Consider the following 18971-nt stretch of genomic DNA (forward strand, 5'->3'; position numbering starts at 1 on the left):
AATCTCTCTTTGAAATAAAATGAAAATAAGTTTTTTAAAAATTTTAAATGATCAGAAATTACTGCCCTGAGTTTTTTCACACACCTCATCATATCTCACTAAAAAATGCCCTGGACTCTAGCAGGTCTCTTCATTGCCATTTGCCTCCAGATCAATCCTTTAACTCCCAGGACCAACCCATCCAATTCAGAATCTTTCTCTGGATTCCCCAAAAGAGACAACATCCTCGGAGACTCAAACATTCCACTGAACTAAACCAGCCTCTGAGTTAAAGGAGGAGCTAGCCTAAAGTTGGCCCAAAAAACCTCTGGTATGTAGTAAACTAGATCCTAGCTTGATATGCAAGTAGATTGTAACCTAACCTCATGATACATTCTTGTGACTAAGCTACTGAGCCTCAGCCAATCACAGCAACACACCCCTTAGCCAATCACAGGCTGAAGACTGTCAAATTATACCCAAATAAGGCAAACGTCAGACTGTTATACCAATCAAGTAAACTCCACATCATTTCCTGTCTTTTTGATTATAAAAATAGCTCTTTACATTGTAAGGCAGGGGGATGGAGGGAGGACATTCCAAATCATCTTTAATTTGCAATGTTACCCTGTTCTAGAACATTTTTCTTGCTCAAGGAAACTTGGTTAAATTGAACTGTTCTGTATTCTTTTTGACACTTCCTAAGGACAACCTTGGCATCATGGTTCCTTGAGTGTCTGTTCTGACAAACCACCTCCATGCCTGATTGTGGACATTAACACTGAACAAGCTCTGGGATCCCACTGTGAAACAGCCTCCTAATTGTTCACCTGTCTCTTCTGTTCTTCAAACATACAGGGTGTCCTGGGACAGAATTCCCACAGAGAGAAGTGAGAAGGGCCTGATGCCTGTGCCCTGACCATGGGAGCTTCAGACACCTGCTGGAGCGTCTCCCCATCCCCATCCACAAAATGACATCGTCACCACTGTCTTGGCTGTTGTGAGTGGACCTGCTGCTTACCACTGCGAGTCCTTACCAAGGCTACCTCAATCCCTGCTGTTTTCTTCTACCTCTGCCTCCATGTGTCTCTCCTCCTGGTATTTTTCATCCAGATATTCACCCATCTACAGACAGTCAATCAACAAAACCCTTGATTTTCTCAAGCTAAAATGAACCAATTCATTAATACAGCAGAGATTTGAGTGCCTTTATATACCAGGCACTAATTCTAGGCACTGAGGATTGAACAACACATGTGAACAGTAAATAAGACATGTGAGCTAAGGAGCTAGAAAATGTATAAAATTAAACAGAGATATAATAAGTCCTATGGTGTTTAGTGCTTTGAAGAAAACTAAGGACATGGAAATGGAACACTGGGCAGCAGAGGGGGCTGGAGAGAATTTCTATTTATGCAGGAAACTCAGAAAAGGCCTTTTTATATAAGGTAATAACTTGGGTAGACACTCAACAACAGTGAGAGAGCAACACTGTGCAAATAAATGGGCAAAACATCCAGAGAGAAGTAACAGCAACTCGATGGCCTGAGGCAGGGATAATCTGGAGTATTTGGAGACAGCAATGAGATGGCCTTGGCTAAAGCAGAAGATGCTGGGGGAGCATGGTGGGATGTGAGGTCAGAGAAATGCAGAGTGAAACCATGTCAGGTACTCTTGGGATTTTAGCTTTGATGGGAAGCCCCTGGAAAGTTGTGAACTGAAAGTACCATGATCTCACTTGGGTTTGTAAAGGGCAGCACAGCTGGAAGAGGGCAGGGAGACACAGGAAGATGGAGTATGTAACTGCAACACCTGAGTCAAGACCATGGTGCCTGGGGCACGAGGGCACTAGTGACTGCGACACCTGAGTCAAGACCATGGTGCCTGGGGGACAAGGGCACTACAGCGGCAGAGCAGAAGTGGCGGGAAGCTGTTGGATTCTGGTAGCTGACAGAGATAGAGCCACCAGGACTTGCTATGGAAGGGATGCGATGTGGAGCATGAAAAGGATGAGTAAAGATGCCTACAAAATATTCAATCCTTTTTTGTGGTTCTCAGAGAGAATTTGTTGATTCTTTTTAAATTCTCTGGACAGTCCAGGGATCTATGCACTCTGGAAAAAGCTGTCTGTAGAGAGCTAAAGATTCCTACACATCATAAGTCTCTTTTCCTGCTCATAGTTGATATATTTCCTTCATAAGAACCTTCAATAATTTGCATATTATTTAAGCAGACAACGAATTTAAAATTCATGCTTTGAATAGAATGAATGGCATTTGATTTAACTGATTTTACCTTTAATTCCAGCTCTAATAGACATGAATATCTATACCTTTCCAAGCAGAATGAAAATTAAGTGAACATAATATACCATTTCTTCCACGGTGGCAGGACCTTTTGATCTCAGGCGAAGTGTCTCCTTTCCAGATTCGATTTTGTCTACTGATGACTTTCCAGCTTTTGACCTAGGTCCGATTTCTGTGAACATGCAATAAATGGGAAAAGGCATATATCTTCAGAAAGAGCTCCAGCAGATTGCTGTGAAAGTCAATGTGGTTTTATCACAAAACTATGTACAATTATTGTAGAGAATTCATCAAAAGTATGCTTCTTCTAGAATTTCCTGAAATAAAATAAATTCACCTGCCTTCTGTTATTCTCACATAGGAGCCTCTGTGAGAATAGAGTTCTATCTACAAAAAGAAAACAGAATTGTGAAATGTGCAGATGGGAAAGCCTGGAGGTGAAGGAAGAAAAAAAAAAAAAACAAGTCTTCCATATAAGAGTAAGGAGGCAGGGACTGGCGCTGTGGCATAGTAGTGACACTGGCATCCCATAAGGGGACTGGTTCAAGACCTGGCTGCTCCACTACCAATCCAGCTCCCTGCTAATAGCCCAAGAAGGTAGTGGAAGATGGCCCAAGTACTTGGGTCCCTGCACTCATGCAGGAGACACAAAGAAGCTCTAGGCTCCTGGCTTCAGGCCAGCCCAGCCCTAGCCATCGAGACTATTTGGGGAGTGAACCCGTGGATGGAAGAATCTCTCAATCTCTCAATCTCTCTCTCTCTCTCTCTCTCTCTCTCCCTCTCCCTCTCCATCTTTCTCACTGTAACTCTGACTTTCAAATAAATAAATCTTTACTTTAAAAATCTTATGCAGCAGCAGTTTGGGGAAAGGGATACAGGGAGGAGGATTCTGTACCAAAGAACTGGAGAAACTGAGCCCCACTGAAGACTCCCAAGACAGGCTGGTAAGTGCAAGTAGGTAGTGAGGTCTGAGCAAAGCTTGTAAGACTGACATCAAATGGTCTGCATGAATGCATTCTTACTAACAATTCCCATCTTCAATCAAGTGCTACTTTGTTATTGGGAATTTATGCCAAAATTATTAAGGATTTTACACATTAATTATTTGGGGACAGAATAAGTCTTCTCTGAGAATGAAATTTCTCAAAATTATCATGTAATGAGTAGACCCTCCCTAAGTAAACACCTATAAATAGTGGCTGATGAGTTTTGAGAACATCCAGATGCTAGTCATGGTGACCAAGCAGGTTCTCAGAAGCCTAGAGCTGAATAAGCAACATTGACCTTGCCCATTATGCTGTGCCCTTGGGGAAGAAAGGATTCTCAGATGCTTAGCACAGAGTCAGCTCAAAGAAAAAGCATAGATCAATCTGTCGTCAGCACTGTCCACGACTCTGCACTGCCCAGCAAAGGGTGTTCCCAGCTGGAATCATGCATATCCCTGAAGTGGTGAAGACAATCCCAGCCTAATGGTACTAACCTTAAAATAAGTAATGCCTCACACACAACCCATCCCACTGCAAATTCACCAGAAAACCTACTTGATATAATCTGTAACTGCTCAGCTAACACACGTGTTTTGTTCAACCACTACACAGACATGTCTAACTGTAAAGTAATATATGGGTGTTGTGCCTTACCAACAAGTGTCTCCTGTAAGCCTGGTGAGCATGATAATATCCTGGGAAACTGAGCAACTCTGAATACATTGAAAGATAAAAGGTTTCCAGGATTTACAAAGGGAAGGAGCCACACTCTTTGACATCATCTCTACTTGAAGTCAGCAGGACTCCCTAGATGATGTCTCTGGCTTATCTTGCTCTTATCTACACCACCAGCAGCTGGGAGGGAAAATGTATATAAACTGGAAGGGCTTTTTAATTAATAAACTTTGTCTTTTATAGCAATTTTTGGTTCGTACCAAAACTGAGCAGAAAGTTTAGAGTTCTCCGATAGCCCCTGCCCCCACCACACCCACACACACACACCCTCCCTGGTTATCCACCCCCCCCCACTAGAGTGGTGCATTTGTTACAACTGATGGGTCTATACTGACACAGCTTTATCACCCAGAGTCCACTGTGATGTTAGGGTTCACTCCTGATCCCTCTGGGGCTCGGACCGATGTCTGATGAGCCATGCGCACCACTGTGGTAGCTAACAGGACAGTGTCACCACCCTAAAAATGCTTTGTGACCTGCCTAGTCCTCCCAGGTCTTTTTGTTTCTGTTTCTGTTTCATTTTTGTTTTGTTGTTGTTGTTTAAGCATTATGTATTTGCCATGCAATGTTCTTCATGGGCGTGACATCTCAAAACTAACCACTGGGTGGCGCCAAAGTAAAAGTTACATTTTAAGTTCTGGCTTGGCCTGGCGTCCAGAAAGCCAGCTTTCACAGCCTAAGGAAACAGAAGCCTTGTTTCCCAATGATCTGGTGATTCAGGTACAAGAATCAGCCTGTGTATACACGAAGAGAAGCAGAAGGGTCCTGTTCACCTGCAGAGAAAGAACAGAGTTTGGGAATGTTCTGAAGACTGTAAATGTTTATGGCCTGGCCTACTTTTGGGGTGCAGGCCTGCCCAAGCCTGTCTGAGCAGTCAGGCCAAGCCCTCAATCACTGCCTTCACAGGTGAGGAACTGCACCCTGCCTCTCTTGTGCCTGAGTTACAACAGTGCTGCCACACAGCTCCTGTGTCAGCCTGCAGGTGGCTCATTCCCCAGCCTCACCAGGACCCCACTCCAGCAAGTCACTTGGGCACACACACATTCACAGCTGGTGGAAGCCTTGCTGTTACCAGAGTTGAGCTGCATGTCACCAAGAAGCAGTCATGCTTGTTTCCAAAGCTTTTGAAGCAATTGTGTCTATTACTCTAATTATGTGATTTAATTTCAAAGTGCATGAGCTGATGCAATGACTGTGAAATGAGGAGTTATTATTGCTATGAAAACTAGGTTGACGGCTTTGGAAAGATGCCATGAGGGTGAGTTGCCAGAAAAAAAAAAATGAGGTGTAGGCAAGATGACTCCGGGAGATTAGGAAAAATAGCTTTAAATATCCATCATTTCACATATCTAGTTTTTTTAAATGAAACAGAATCCATAAATAGGTTATGATTATATAAGATTTCATAGAACTCCAATTTGTGCCAACTCAAAGAAAATGGCTTTTAATCAAGAGTGGCATACTATATCTTAAATTATAATGCTTATACATATGTGTATCATTTTATATATTTTTTCTGAAAGGCAGAGAGACAGAGGCAGAGATCTTCCATTCTGCTAGTTAACTCTCCAGATGTCACAATAGCCAAAGCTGTGCCAGGCCGAGGTTAGGAGCCTATAACTCACTCCGAGTCTCCCACATGGGCGGCAGAAACCCAACAACTTGAGCCATCATCTGCTGCTTCCCATGGTGCACATTAGCAGGAAGCTGGAACCAGAAGCTGGAGACTGGGCATTCCCCAACTGGTGCAGGGCACAAAACCTCAAGTCAGCCTGGGGCATGGTGCATCACTGTCAGGGCAGGGCAGAGACCACAACCAACGTGAGGTGGGCACAGATGGACACGGCTGTATCTAACTGTTGCTCAGTGAACAAGAGACAATCAGAGATGCCCAGAGGAAAGAGTGGAAAGCTTAGGATACACAGGAGGTCAACAGGGGGACCTGAGAGCATCGCACTTCTTCAGAGCACATGTGAAACCCTTGGGGGCCGGCGCCGCGGCTCACTAGGCTAATCCTCCGCCTAGCGGCGCCGGCACACCGGGTTCTAGTCCCAGTTGGGGCGCCGGATTCTGTCCCAGTTGCCCCTCTTCCAGGCCAGCTCTCTGCTGTGGCCCAGGAGTGCAGTGGAGGATGGCCCAAGTGCTTGGGCCCTGCACCCCATGGGAGACCAGGAAAAGCACCTGGCTCCTGGCTCCTGCCACCGGATCAGCGCGGTGCGCCAGCCGCAGCGCGCCGGCCGCGGCAGCCAATGGAGGGTGAACCAACGGCAAAAGGAAGACCTTTCTCTCTGTCTCTCTCTCTCACTGTCCACTCTGCCTGTCAAAAAAAAAAAAAAAAAGAAAAGAAAAGAAACCCTTGGGGACAACTAGAAATAGTTGTAATGGGGTACAGTCCAGTGGACTGGAGGTGGGAGAGAACAAATCACTAGCATTTTGGTGGCAAAAAAGTATCAAACCAATCAATTTTAGCTCAAAACCATGAGATAAAAATTGTCCTAATAATTTTCATTCATTTTCACCTGAAAATATAGACCCCTTCTTATTGTCCGGATATCCCCCAAAATAAATTTCTTCTCTGGACCCTTTCAAATGCCTTCTGATGGTTTTATTGCTGATGCCTGGTTGTCTCTACTTTCATGTTCAGTTATCAAATGTGGTTTCAATGCTTCTGACCACTGTTACCCTATGAGAAAATCAGTATTTTGGTTGAATGTGCACTGTTATCCTTAGTGTAGTGGTTAAGGGTATGGACTTTAGATTCAGAGCACCTGAGTTAAAATCCCAGTGCCTCCATTTACAAATCACATGAGCTCATGGAATAAGTCCTTATCTGTAAAATGAAAATAAAGCACTGTTTTGAGCACTCAGTGGACTACTGCATGAAACACACTGAGCCCAGCAGCCTGCTTACATGAGTAGAATGTTGCAGGGGTGGGCATCTGACACAGCAGTTAAGACATGCCTTGAGACACCCGCATATCGCTTACTGGAGTGCCTAGTTCAAGTCACAGCTCCGCCACTTCTGTCCAGCTTCTGGCTAAGATGTTACCTTGAAAGGCAGCAGGTGATGGCTCAAGTACTTGGGTCCCTGCCACCCACAAAGGAGACCTAGACTCAGTTCTGAGCTCTTGACTTAGGACTGGCCCAGCTCTGACTGTCACAGCATCTGAGGTGTGAAGCAGTGGATGGAAGGTCTCTGTGTCTGTTTTTCTGCTTTTCAAACAAAATAGGGAGAAAAAGAAGTTTTTCTTTTTTTAATAGAATGCTACTGCCAAAGTTTGTAATGTGTTTCTGGCGGTGCATTCCAACCTGGGCGAGAAAGAAATCCGCTCCTCTGCTCCCTCCCAACAAAACTATGTACATCAGTTTCTATCTGAAAATGGAAAGTATGCAAAGATCCCTCTTCAATGTTCAGCCAGCTGTCATGTCAAATACCAGGGGCAGGGTCTCTTTTTTATTCTAATTCTCTATTCTCTAAAACAGCATTACCAGTCAGTGCTGTGGCACAGTAGGTTAAGCCTCAACCTGCAGTATCTGCATCTCATATGGGCTTTGGTTTGAGTCCCAGCTGCTCCTCTTCCCATCCAGCTCCTCATTAATGCATCTGGAAAAGCAGTGAAAGAGAGCCCAAATGCCTGGGCCCCTGCACCCATGTGGGAGACCCAGAAGAAGCTCCTGGCTCCTGGCTTTGGATTGGTTCAGCTCCTGCCGTTGCAGCCATTTGGGGAGTGTACTAGCAGATGGAAGAGCTTTCTCTTTGTCTCTCCCTCTCTCTGTAACTCTAACTCTGAAATAAATAAATCTTAAAAAAAAAAAAAAAGGCACTATCTTCTTCAGTTTTGGAGAGGTGGAAACAGATGACCCTCCATTGCTCCACTCAAATTCTCCAAGTGGACAAGCTTGAACCCAGCTCCTCATGAGGCACTGTGCAGTAAAGGTGCTTCAACATTATCTTATTGGAGGGAGGAAATTTTTTATGTTTATTTATTTTTCTTTTTATTATTTGAAAGGCAGGTAAAGAAACTGAGACATAGACAGACCAAGAGAAATCATCCACCCACTAGCTTACTCCCCAAATGCCCACAACAACCTGGGCTAGGCCAGGCCAAAGCCAGGAACCAGGAATTGCATCTGGATCTCTCACATGGGTGGTAGGGACCCAACATATGAGCCATTACAAGCTGCCTCCCAGGGTACATGTTAGTGGGATGCTGGATTGGAAGCAGAGGAGCCAGGACTTGAACCAGGTATTCCAATATGGGATGCAGGCATCCCAAGCAACATCTTAACCACTATACCAAATGCCTACCCCAGTGAGACAACTTAAAGAAAAGGGGAAGCATGGTCTACAAGGAGCCAGAGGACACAGTGAAACCCCAGGACTCTGTGGTCTCTGCCCCCTGCCCTCATCCCCAGTAGAGTTATAGGACACTACATGGGTAAATGATCAGGTATATCAGCCCCTGGGAAAATAAATATATAGCCCCCGCTCCTAACAACCCATGGAGGGCGAACTCAGCTACCTCATCAAATGCATCAAGCCACTTCCATAATTTCCATCTCGAGTCCCGCAGCACCAGGGGTGGCCAGCTGGTAACCAGGCAGGACTTTGCAGAACGTGTTCGGTAACAATCCTCAGCACCACAGGCCCAGACATGATTACTTTCCTCGATGTTCCCAGAGCTGACTTGAATCTCGGGACTGATTCATACTAACCAAATTTCTCCATGGGGAGAAAGAGTAGTTATTCACCCAGCATTGAAACCACTCTCATACATTCCCCCTTCGATTGCTTAACATGATGCTTTAACTAAGTGTTGCTTTCTCTTTACAGACACTTATTCCTCAAGTTCACATAATTTGTAGGTGGAGGAGCTGAGGTTTTAAATCAAGTGCTCTGATGCTAAAGTCCACATTCTCAACCACTTACTCCACGGTGTCAAAGGTCCAAGTTGGCTCCATGCCTCCTCCTCATAAGCTTGAGACTTCCTGGAAAAGGCGATGTCCAGCAGAGACCCAACTATCAATGTTAAAGATGATGTGTTCCAAGGTGTTCCAGGCTACAGGCTCAGCAAATTCAAAAACTCCAACAGCAAGGAGTTCAGAATGTATGCTTCAGATCCCTCCCAACTGGATGACTAGCACTTCACCAGTTTTCCACCCCTCCCAGGAATGACTCACTTGAAAGGTATCCTTCCCACTGGATACCTGAGCAGCTCAGCATGCATGGCACCAGATCAAAGCCCTTGGCCATGAAGGATGACTCTCTGGGGCCAAGGAGGCAAACAGGTGGCTCATAGTTACATGTGGTCCACAAAAGTATTTATTGGACTTGTAATACTTGCAGATTTTAATCAGTTGCCAATTTTTTTTAAACTTGAGAGATTTCTCATAAAAATTAAAATTTTAGGTTTCTCCTGGAAACTGACATTTCTACAAATGAACAAGAGCTTCACCTGGGGTCTGTAGTTCTCGGTTTTCATTTCCAATAATCTCTCAAATTGTAGATGTTCCCTCTCCAAGTGATTTTGCATTCTATTAAAAATTGTGAGTTGCTGTTTGCATTAGGCTAGGAGCTGTTGGCATTTAAGGGTCATTGTGGTTTAGGAGAAGGTGATGGCTCCCAGCTTCAGGGATGGAACACGCGCAGGGACCAAGACAATGGACCTCCCACATCACATTGATTGTTTCAAAGGTGGGCATGTGACTGAAGCCAGTTAGGGAAGAGCAAATCACAGAACTTTCATTAGAAATTCTGAGACAAGGACATTGTCCTTTTCTGCTCTACATGAATAAGGAAGCAAATGGCCCCAGAAGTTACTGACCACCATGTTGGGATGCTGTGGAGCTAACCTTAAAATGATACTTGAAAGTTGAAACTGATACATCAGGCATCAGAGCAGAGAGAAAAGGCAAGAGCTGAGTCCTGGTTACCTTGTATGGACCCTACAAAAAACTTTGCTGATGCCAGCATCATTCATGGGCTGTTGATATATAACACTCTCTTTTCTGTATAAGGCAATTTACTAGGGTTTTCCACTATCTCCAACCGAAAGACACCTCATAGATAGAGAATTCTGTCTAGGCAGTGACACAAGTCATCTAAACAGTCCTTCTGACGTTTAACATGCACCAATGGCACCATCCATAAATAGCTCACATGCTCCCAAGCCTACATCTACCCCCAATACACATGCATACTTCTTGGAACAGTTGGCATAAAATTAGCTTTTGTATATATTCCAGAATTTAAAATTTTAACTATACATTCCCTTTTTCCATGTCCAACATTTTTTTTTTTTTTTTTGACAGGCAGAGTGGACAGTGAGAGAGAGAGACAGAGAGAAAGGTCTTCCTTTGCCATTGGTTCACCTCAAATGGCCGCCGCAGCCGGCGCACCGTGCTGATCCGAAGGCAGGAGCCAGGTGCTTCTCCTGGTCTCCCATGGGGTGTAGGGCCCAAGTACTTGGGCCATCCTCCACTGCACTCCCTGGCCACAGCAGAGAGCCGGCCTGGAAGAGGGGCAACCGGGACAGAATCCAGTACCCCAACCGGGACTAGAACCCGGTGTGCTGGCGCCGCAAGGCAGAGGATTAGCCTAGTGAGCTGCGGCGCCGGCCAATGTCCAACATTTCTAAGACTCCTTTAGAATAAGTTAAAAAAAATCCAATGTTGTCCAATGTGAAGTAATGCTATAACTAGTACTGAAACAGTATTTTACAGTTTGTGTTTCTGTGTGGGTGCAAACTGATGAAATCTTTACTTAATATATACTGAATTAATCTTCTGTATATAAAGATAATTGCAAATGAATCTTGATGTGAATGGAATGGGAGAGGGAGCGGGAGATGGGAGGGGTGTGAGTGGGAGGGAAATTATGGGGGGGGGAAGCCATTGTAATCCATTAACTGTACTTTGAAAATTTATATTTACTAAATAAAAATAATAAAAAAATCAATACATGGGACAGAGACTTAGGAGCAGATAAAATGCAAGGAAATGGTGACAAGTACTGATGCCACCTGCGTGAAGCTGTCAGTTGCTGCTGTTGCATCAAAAGGGCTGTCGACACCTGAGCAAACCTCACAAGAACACAAAGTCGGTTCTGAACTGTCCTTTGAAGAGGCAGAACAGTGCAAAACAGTGGTCAGAAGTGAAAGAACTGAGCCTGCAATCTTCTTGTTCTTTAGTTCAAATGTTATTGAGAAATCCTGCTTCCATGACTCTGAAACTGTAGGCAAAAGTTAACGTGCATGTCTGGGGAGAAGGTTCATGGTTTTAACCCAGAGGAGACTGTTAACAGGAAAAAAGAAAAAAAAAAGATTACAAAACTCTAGATTCCAATTTGGGGAAGTGAAAGATTGTTCTTTGAAAAAACGGTAATCACTAAAATATTTCACTTTCACTATTTCACTCATTTTATTCTACAATATGATTTTATCATGGAAGTCTAAGATATAAAAGTTACTGTTTACCTTTAGTACTGGTTTATTATATATTTTTCCCTCTAGATTTTAAGAAGAAAAGTAGCTACCAAAACAGATCCCGCCAATTTAGAGTTGATACAACCTAGTTTCTTCATTTCTAATGTTGAACTATTTATATTAATATTTAAAAATATATTAAATGAGAAGAATTATATGATTGAAAGCTATGAAGCCACTATATGCAGAATGATTTTCTTTTTTTTTTTTAAGATTAAGTTTCCTCTACTTCCTAAAGTACTAGACTTCTTTTTAAAAATAATCATTTCTGTTTCAGACATTGATATGCTGATTTTATATTTAAAATTGAAAAAAAAAGCCTAAAGAAATAAAGTCATCCATAAACTCACACTTAAAAATAACCATACAGGCCAGCGCCGTGGCTCACTAGGCTAATCCTCCGCCTTGCGGCGCCCGCACACCGGGTTCTAGTCCTGGTCGGGGCGCCAGATTCTGTCCCGGTTGCCCCTCTTCCAGGCCAGCTCTCTGCTGTGGCCTGGGAGTGCAGTGGAGGATGGCCCAAGTACTTGGGCCCTGCACCCCATGGGAGACCAGGATAAGTACCTGGCTCCTGCCATTGGAGCAGCGCGGTGCGCCATCTGCAGCGCACCGGCTGTGGCGGCCATTTGAGGTGAACCAATGGCAAAGGAAGACCTTTCTCTCTGTCTCTCTCTCTCACTATCCACTCTGCCTGTCAAAAAAAAAAAAAAAAAAAAAAAAAAAAAAAAAAACCATACACTGCAAGTCATTTTTCTTCAGTATTTAAATAGTTTTACAAAAATGAGATATTACTAAATGCTTTTTTCATTTGCTTTTTCACTTCATATAGCACAAACATTTTTCAGTACATGGATGTAATTCCTTATCTGCCTAACATTTTCTACAAATACAGTCTGACCACAATTTTGAACATAATTTGTTAGCTCCATTTTCCCATAATTATATAACAATCCCCATTGTAAAAATAATCTCTAGCAAAATAGTTACTAGTAGTATGAATACTGTTTTTCTATTAAGTTACATTATATTCATACTATTCAGTCATATTAAAGAACTCACATATTTTAACATAATTTTTGACCCCTTTATCCCACAATACTATCCTAATCACTAAGCTTAAAGACAGTGGAATCAGTTCTTATTGTTATCGAGTCCAAATCCTGTCCCCCACATGGCTGAAGCTGGGCCCATGCCAGGCTTTTGCTGCAAAAAAGTGGCTTGGGCTGGTGCAGTTTGGTCTCACCTTACCCTTCAAAGCTGATGCTGAGGCCCTCGGCTGCTGGGGTCCTGAGCTGTACACATCCACACCCTCCATGTAGGTCCATAGTGTCCTCCTGATTTCTTTGGAGTTTCCTGTGCTATTTTCTCCCTAACCCTTCCCTGCAATTGCACTGTCTCCACTTTTTTTTTTTTACTAGCCTCCACTAGACTAGAGCAGTAAGCTCTCCCTAGTCTGCCATCTTAAAAAAACCCACATTTGCTTCTGAAAAGTACATTTGCAATTGGTGTTTGTGGAGAGGAAGGAAATCATATATAAGGAAGGAGGGTTCTCTGTAGGACGTGCTCAGGATGATGAAGTACCTGGCTTTGTAGGGACTGTAGCAAAGTGGGCCACAGAAGCATTCCAGGTCCTAGCACAAAGAAATCATGTAAGTCTGAAGTGATAGGCTGATTACCCTTATCTGATTAGTACTTGCTCTATACATGTATTTTTTTAGATATATTTAAATTTTTGGAAAGGCAGTACAGAAAGGCAGAGGAAGAGAGAGAGAGAGAGAGAGAGAGGGAGAAAGTGTTCTAGCTGCTGGTTCACTCACCAAAGGAATCAAAAACTAAGCTATAGGTCATAATTTCACTTTTCTCAAAAATATAAGCATTTAGTATCTTTTAAATAAGAGTTTACAACAACTTGAAAGAGTTCATATTTAGGCATCCAACTAGGCCTTTCCATTGAAAATGCATTTATCAGTCACAGTCTATTAACTCCATACTACTGAAAGCAATTTACAGATTCACTGTGATACCAATCAAAATACCAAGGACATTCTTCTCAGAAATAGAAAAAATTATGCCAAAATTCATATGGAAAAACAGGAGACCCTGAATAGCTATAGCAATCTTAAAAAAGAAAAACAAAGCCAGAGGCATCGCAATCCCAGATTTCAAGACATACTTAGGGCAGTTATAATCAAAATAGCCTGACAGATTGATAGACCAATGGAACAAAATAAAACACCAGAAATCAATTCATGCATCTACATCCAACTTATCTATGACAAAAGAGCTAAAATCAATCCCTGAAGCAAATACAGTCTCTTCAACAAATGGTGTTGGGAAAACTGGCTCTCCACACACAGAAGTATGAAGCAAGACCTATATCTTTATAAAAATCCACTAAAAATGAATTAAAGACCTAAATCTACAACCCAATATCATCAAATTATTAGAGTACATTGAGGAAACCCTACAAGACATTGTCATAGGCAGAGTTCCTGGAAAACACCCCAGAGGCACAGGCAATCAAAGCCAAAATTGACAAAAAGGATTGCATCAAATTGAGAAGATTCTGAAGATAGGAAAGAATGGAAAGAACGGAAGAAAGAAAGGAAAGAAAGGAAAGAAAGGAAAGAAAGGAAAGAAAGGAAAGAAAGGAAAGGAAAGGAAAGGAAAGGAAAGGAAAGGAAAGGAAAGGAAAGGAAAGGAAAGGAAGAAAGGAAGAAAGGAAGAAAGGAAGAAAGGAAGAAAGGAAGAAAGGAAGAAAGGAAGAAAGGAAGGAAGGAAGGAAGAAAGGAAGAAAGGAAGAAAGGAAGAAAGGAAAGAAGGAAGGAAGGAAGGAAGGAAGGAAGGAAGGAAGGAAGGAAGACAGACAGCAAAGTGAAGAGGCAACCAACAGAATGGGAGAAATTATTTGCAAACTATGCAACAGATAAAGGATTAATAACCAGAATATACAAAGAGATCAAGAAACTCAAAAACAACAAAACAAACAACCCAGTTAAGAAATGGGCAAACAACTTAAACAGGCATTTTTCAAAAGAGGAAATCCAAATGGCCAACAGACACATGAAAAAATACTCAGGATCACTAGCCATCAGGGAAACACAAATAAAAACCACAATGAAGTTTCACCTCACCCCAGTTAGAATGGCTCTCATACAGAAATTAATAAACAATAAATGCTGGCGAGGATGTAGGGGAAAAGGTACCCTAATCCACTGTTGGTGGGAATATAAACTGGTACAGTCACTGTAGAACACAGTATGGAGATACCTCGTACATACTGTCTATAGACATACCATATGACCCAGCCATCTCACGCATGGGACTTTACCCAAGGGAAATGAAATCAGCACATGGATGGGGCTGGCACTGTGGCACAGTGGGTTAATGCCCTGGCCTGAAGCGCCGGCATCCCATATGGGCACCTGTTCGAGACCCGGATGCTCCACTTTCGATCCAGCTCTCTGCTATGGCCTGGGAAAGCAGTAGAACCTGGCCCAAGTCCTTGGGGCCCTGCACCTGTGTGGGAGACCCAGAAGAAGCTCTTGGCTCCTGGCTTCAGATCGGCACAGCTCTGGCCATTGTTGCCAATTGGGGAGTGAACCATTGGATAGAAGACCTCTCTCTCTCCCTCTTGTCTTTCTGTGTAACTCTTTCAAATAAATAAGTATTTTTAAAAAATGAAATCAGCATATGGAAGAGTTTTCTATAACCTTATGTTCACTACAGCTCAATTCACAATAGCTAAGATATGGAATCAACCCAAATGCCCATCAACTGGAAGACTAGATAAAGAAGTTATGGGATATGTACACTATGGAATACTACTCAACAGTAAAAAAAAAAAAATGAAATCTTGTCATTTGCAACAAAATGAATGAAACTGGAAAATATCATATTAAGTGAAATAAGCCAGTTCCAAAAAGACAAATCCATTTGTTCTCCCTGATCTGTGATAACTAATAGAGCACCTTAAAGGAAACCTATAGAAGTAAAGTTGACACTTGGAGATGAAATGAAGTAACACATTAGCAAAGCCTTGGAGCCACAGGACTGGAATGCTGAATCTGCACTTCCCGTCCAGCACAGATGACCTCAGTGAGTTATTTAACTACCCAAAGCCTCCTTTTACTTATCTAGATATCACATAAATGGCATCGAGATTAAATCATGCCACAACAAAAACAGTCCTAGTAGCAATGGCTTATATTTACATAGGACACATACAATTTTCTAAGCATTTTACATATATTAACTCATTTCATCCTCACAATACTTTATGGATAAGTAAACAAGCAAAGAGGGCTTCAATAACACCCAAGATCACATAGCTAATAAATAGAGAACACTCAAACTCAAGCAGATTGGCAGAGAGTCTATGCTCTTTATTATATTATACTGCTTCTAACAAGTATTCAATAAATGATAGCAATTATGGCTAATGAAATTACTTTTTTTTTTTTTTTTTTGAGAGGCAGAGAGAGACAGAGCACATCCATCTTATGGTTCAATCCTCAAAAGCCCATGACATTCAGGGCTGAGATGGGCCAGAATCAGAGCCCAGAACTCAATCCAGCTCTCCCACTAGGATGAAAGGAAACTAATTACTTGAGCCATCACTGCTACCTCCCAGGGTCTGCACTGGAGGAAGCTGGAGCCAGGAATAGTGGGTATTGAATTCCAGTAAGCCAAAGTGAGATGTGGGCATCTTAACCAGTAGGCTAAAATCCCACCTGTACTTGACTGTTAATGTATCTGCTAATTCACATAAACTGTAAGCTCCTGGAGGACAGCACGCATTACCAACTCATCCATTACAGTTGTTAGAAAACAGGCTCTAGGAGTGAGTGGTTGGCATAGTAGCTAAGCTACCACTTGGGATGCCAGCATCCCATATGTGAGTGCTTGGGTTAATATCCTTTCCTGAATACAGCTTCCTGCTAATGCACACCCTGGGAGAGAACAGGTAAGAACTCAACTAATTCGGTCCCTGCCACCCACATGCAAGACCTGGACTGAGTGAGTTCACAGCTCTTGGTTGTGGGCTGGGTCAGGCCACTGGCCTGAATGAACTATTGGGTGGAAGCTCAATCAATCTCTCTCTTCTCTCTCTCTCTCTCTCTCTCTCTCCCCCTCTGTGTGTGTGTGTGTGTGTGTGTGTGTGTGTGTGTGTGATTTTCAAGTAAATAAAATAAATTAAAATGCTAAGAAAAGAAAGCCTTTTCTGAAGGCTGACTACATGGCTTGGAAGTGAGTCCCTATCACTCACTGACCCTAAAACCTTGGACAAATTTCTTCAGTTTTAGGAAGCAATTTGTAAGGATTAAATTATTTCCTAGTTGGAAAGCACTTAGAAAAGTAAATGGTAGCTACTATTATAATATACCGATACTGGTATATTTCATTCTTTCTTTCTATCTTTCTAGAATCTGGAACAATGCCAAAGTTCTCAACCAATACTTGCTAGTTGGCAACTCACCTGCCTTGTCTTTCCTGTTTATGTGGTTCTCTCTTATTTTTAAAATTACTCCTTAGGCCCAGCATCATGGCATAGCAGGTAAAGCCACAGCTCATGAGTCAGCATCACATATGAGCACTGGTTCACATCCCAGCTGCTCCACTTCCAATCCAGCCCACTGATAATGGCTTGGGAAAAGCAGTAGAAGATGACCCAGGTACTTGGGCCTCTGCCACACACCTGGGGGACCAGAATGAAGCACCTGGATTCAGCACGGCCCAGTGCTGGCTGTTGCAGCCATCGAGGGAGAGACCTAGTGGATGGAAGACCTCTCTGTTTCTCTCTCTAAATATATAACTCTGATTTTTAAAACATAAACAAGTCTTAAGGAAAAGAATAAAATAATACAAAATTATTCCTTAAAGAAAAAAACAACTTCATAATGATGTACATGTTGGTATCCCTCATCTAAAATGCTTTGGGACCAAAAGTGTTTGAGATTTTGGAACATTTGCATATACATAACGAGATATCTTGGGGATGAGCCCCATGCCTAAACACAGAATTCTTTTTTTTTTTTCAGATAGACCTTATATACATAACCATAAGATAAGTATGCAATATTCTTAGTGCCCCTGTGTTTTGCCTGTGACCAATCTTTGCAGGTTGGGTGTGAAATTTTTCACGTGTGGCCTCATGTCAATACTCGAAAGTTTTGGACTTTGGAGCATTTCAGATTTCAGTTTTTGGATCAGGGTTATATGACTTATAACAATAGCTAACATTCACTGAAGGCTTACTATGCACCGGGGACTCTTCTAGGATATGTTCATGTGTTGAATCACTTAATCCTCACAACAGCCTTGTGTGGCAAACAGTATCATCATCATTACTTTCTATATGAGGAAACTAAGGCACAGAAGGTTAAGTAACTTAGTCAATGTCATTATCACTTAATGCAGGCATTTAATTACTGCATTTTAACCCCTTTTGTAATTTCTTACATAGACTCCAGAATATGTTGTATATATGAAACAGTACCAAAAGCATCTGTTGGTTAAATGTTTTTCCTAGAAATAGCATGAATACTAAAAGTACTGTATAAATGTTTGTAACATCTATCCAAAAAGTCATATGAAACTTAAAGTTGACGTTTAACAGGCTGCGCCTTTGAAATGAGTACAGCAGTTACGCTGAATCACAGAGAAGGTCCGAGTTTTCCAGCTGTGAATGACTCAAAGGACTAAGATGCACTTCACATACTTAACATCCTATTCTGATGCATACATAGCACAGAAATGAAACCTCTAAAAGAAAACGGAACAGATCTGTCACCAAATCCAACCCCAAGACAAAGACTAGAAATGCTTTAGGAAGTAAGCTTTCTTAAAACTCCCTTTCAGACTTTGAAAGCACAGAAATGCTTCAGACCTCTTTCCACAAGGGGCAACACCCACAAATTAGAACAATTCTTCAGGATAAATGAGGTTGACACTGAATGAAAGCTTCATAGATTTAATAGTTATTTTTCTACCATTAAAAGACCTCATAGGAAACCAAACCAGTTGGACTTGTCTGGTCTTAGAGTCACTTATATGGAACAGTGGATTTTCATAGCCTTGGGAAAATCTACGTTTACAGGGTGAACTCTGCAGGGTTTAGCTCATTGTGAAGACATGTTCCTTTTCATTGGCAAAAAGAGAAAGGAAGTGAGGCATGCCCTAAAAAATACCACTAGAGACATTCCAGCCGATACTTGATAAGGACTGGGAAGGCTGCCATAAACTCATGGCTGCAAGAAGGAAAATTTGGATTAGAAAGCAGCTGACCGGGAGAAACCATGTTAAGTATGGGAACAGTTTCCCATGAAACTACAAATTTTCAACAAGGGAGTCATCTAAACTAGTGACTTTCAAATGTTTGGCTTTATTGTTGTGACCCACAGTATTAAATATATTCATTAAAGCATGACCCATAAATATATACAAACATATAAATAAAACTGAAACATATATTTGTAACT

At 42.2% G+C, this 18971-nt stretch overlaps 1 protein-coding gene across 3 annotated transcripts in view; it reads right to left on the bottom strand.

The window, feature by feature from the left end:
- GIPC2 (GIPC PDZ domain containing family member 2) overlaps positions 1 to 18971 on the bottom strand; it is a 102340-nt gene that overhangs the window by 28095 nt on the left and 55274 nt on the right. For all 3 annotated transcript variants that reach the window (XM_051857580.3, XM_089300436.1, XM_089300437.1), the window contains exon 4: positions 2351 to 2457. In XM_051857580.3, coding sequence (XP_051713540.2) covers positions 2351 to 2457 — 107 coding nt within the window. The remainder of the gene's footprint in view (positions 1 to 2350; positions 2458 to 18971) is intronic.

This window comes from Oryctolagus cuniculus, chromosome 7, assembly GCF_051225735.1.
Source record: "Oryctolagus cuniculus isolate XC-2025 breed Fujian yellow rabbit chromosome 7, ASM5122573v1, whole genome shotgun sequence".
Lineage (NCBI taxonomy): Eukaryota > Metazoa > Chordata > Mammalia > Lagomorpha > Leporidae > Oryctolagus > Oryctolagus cuniculus.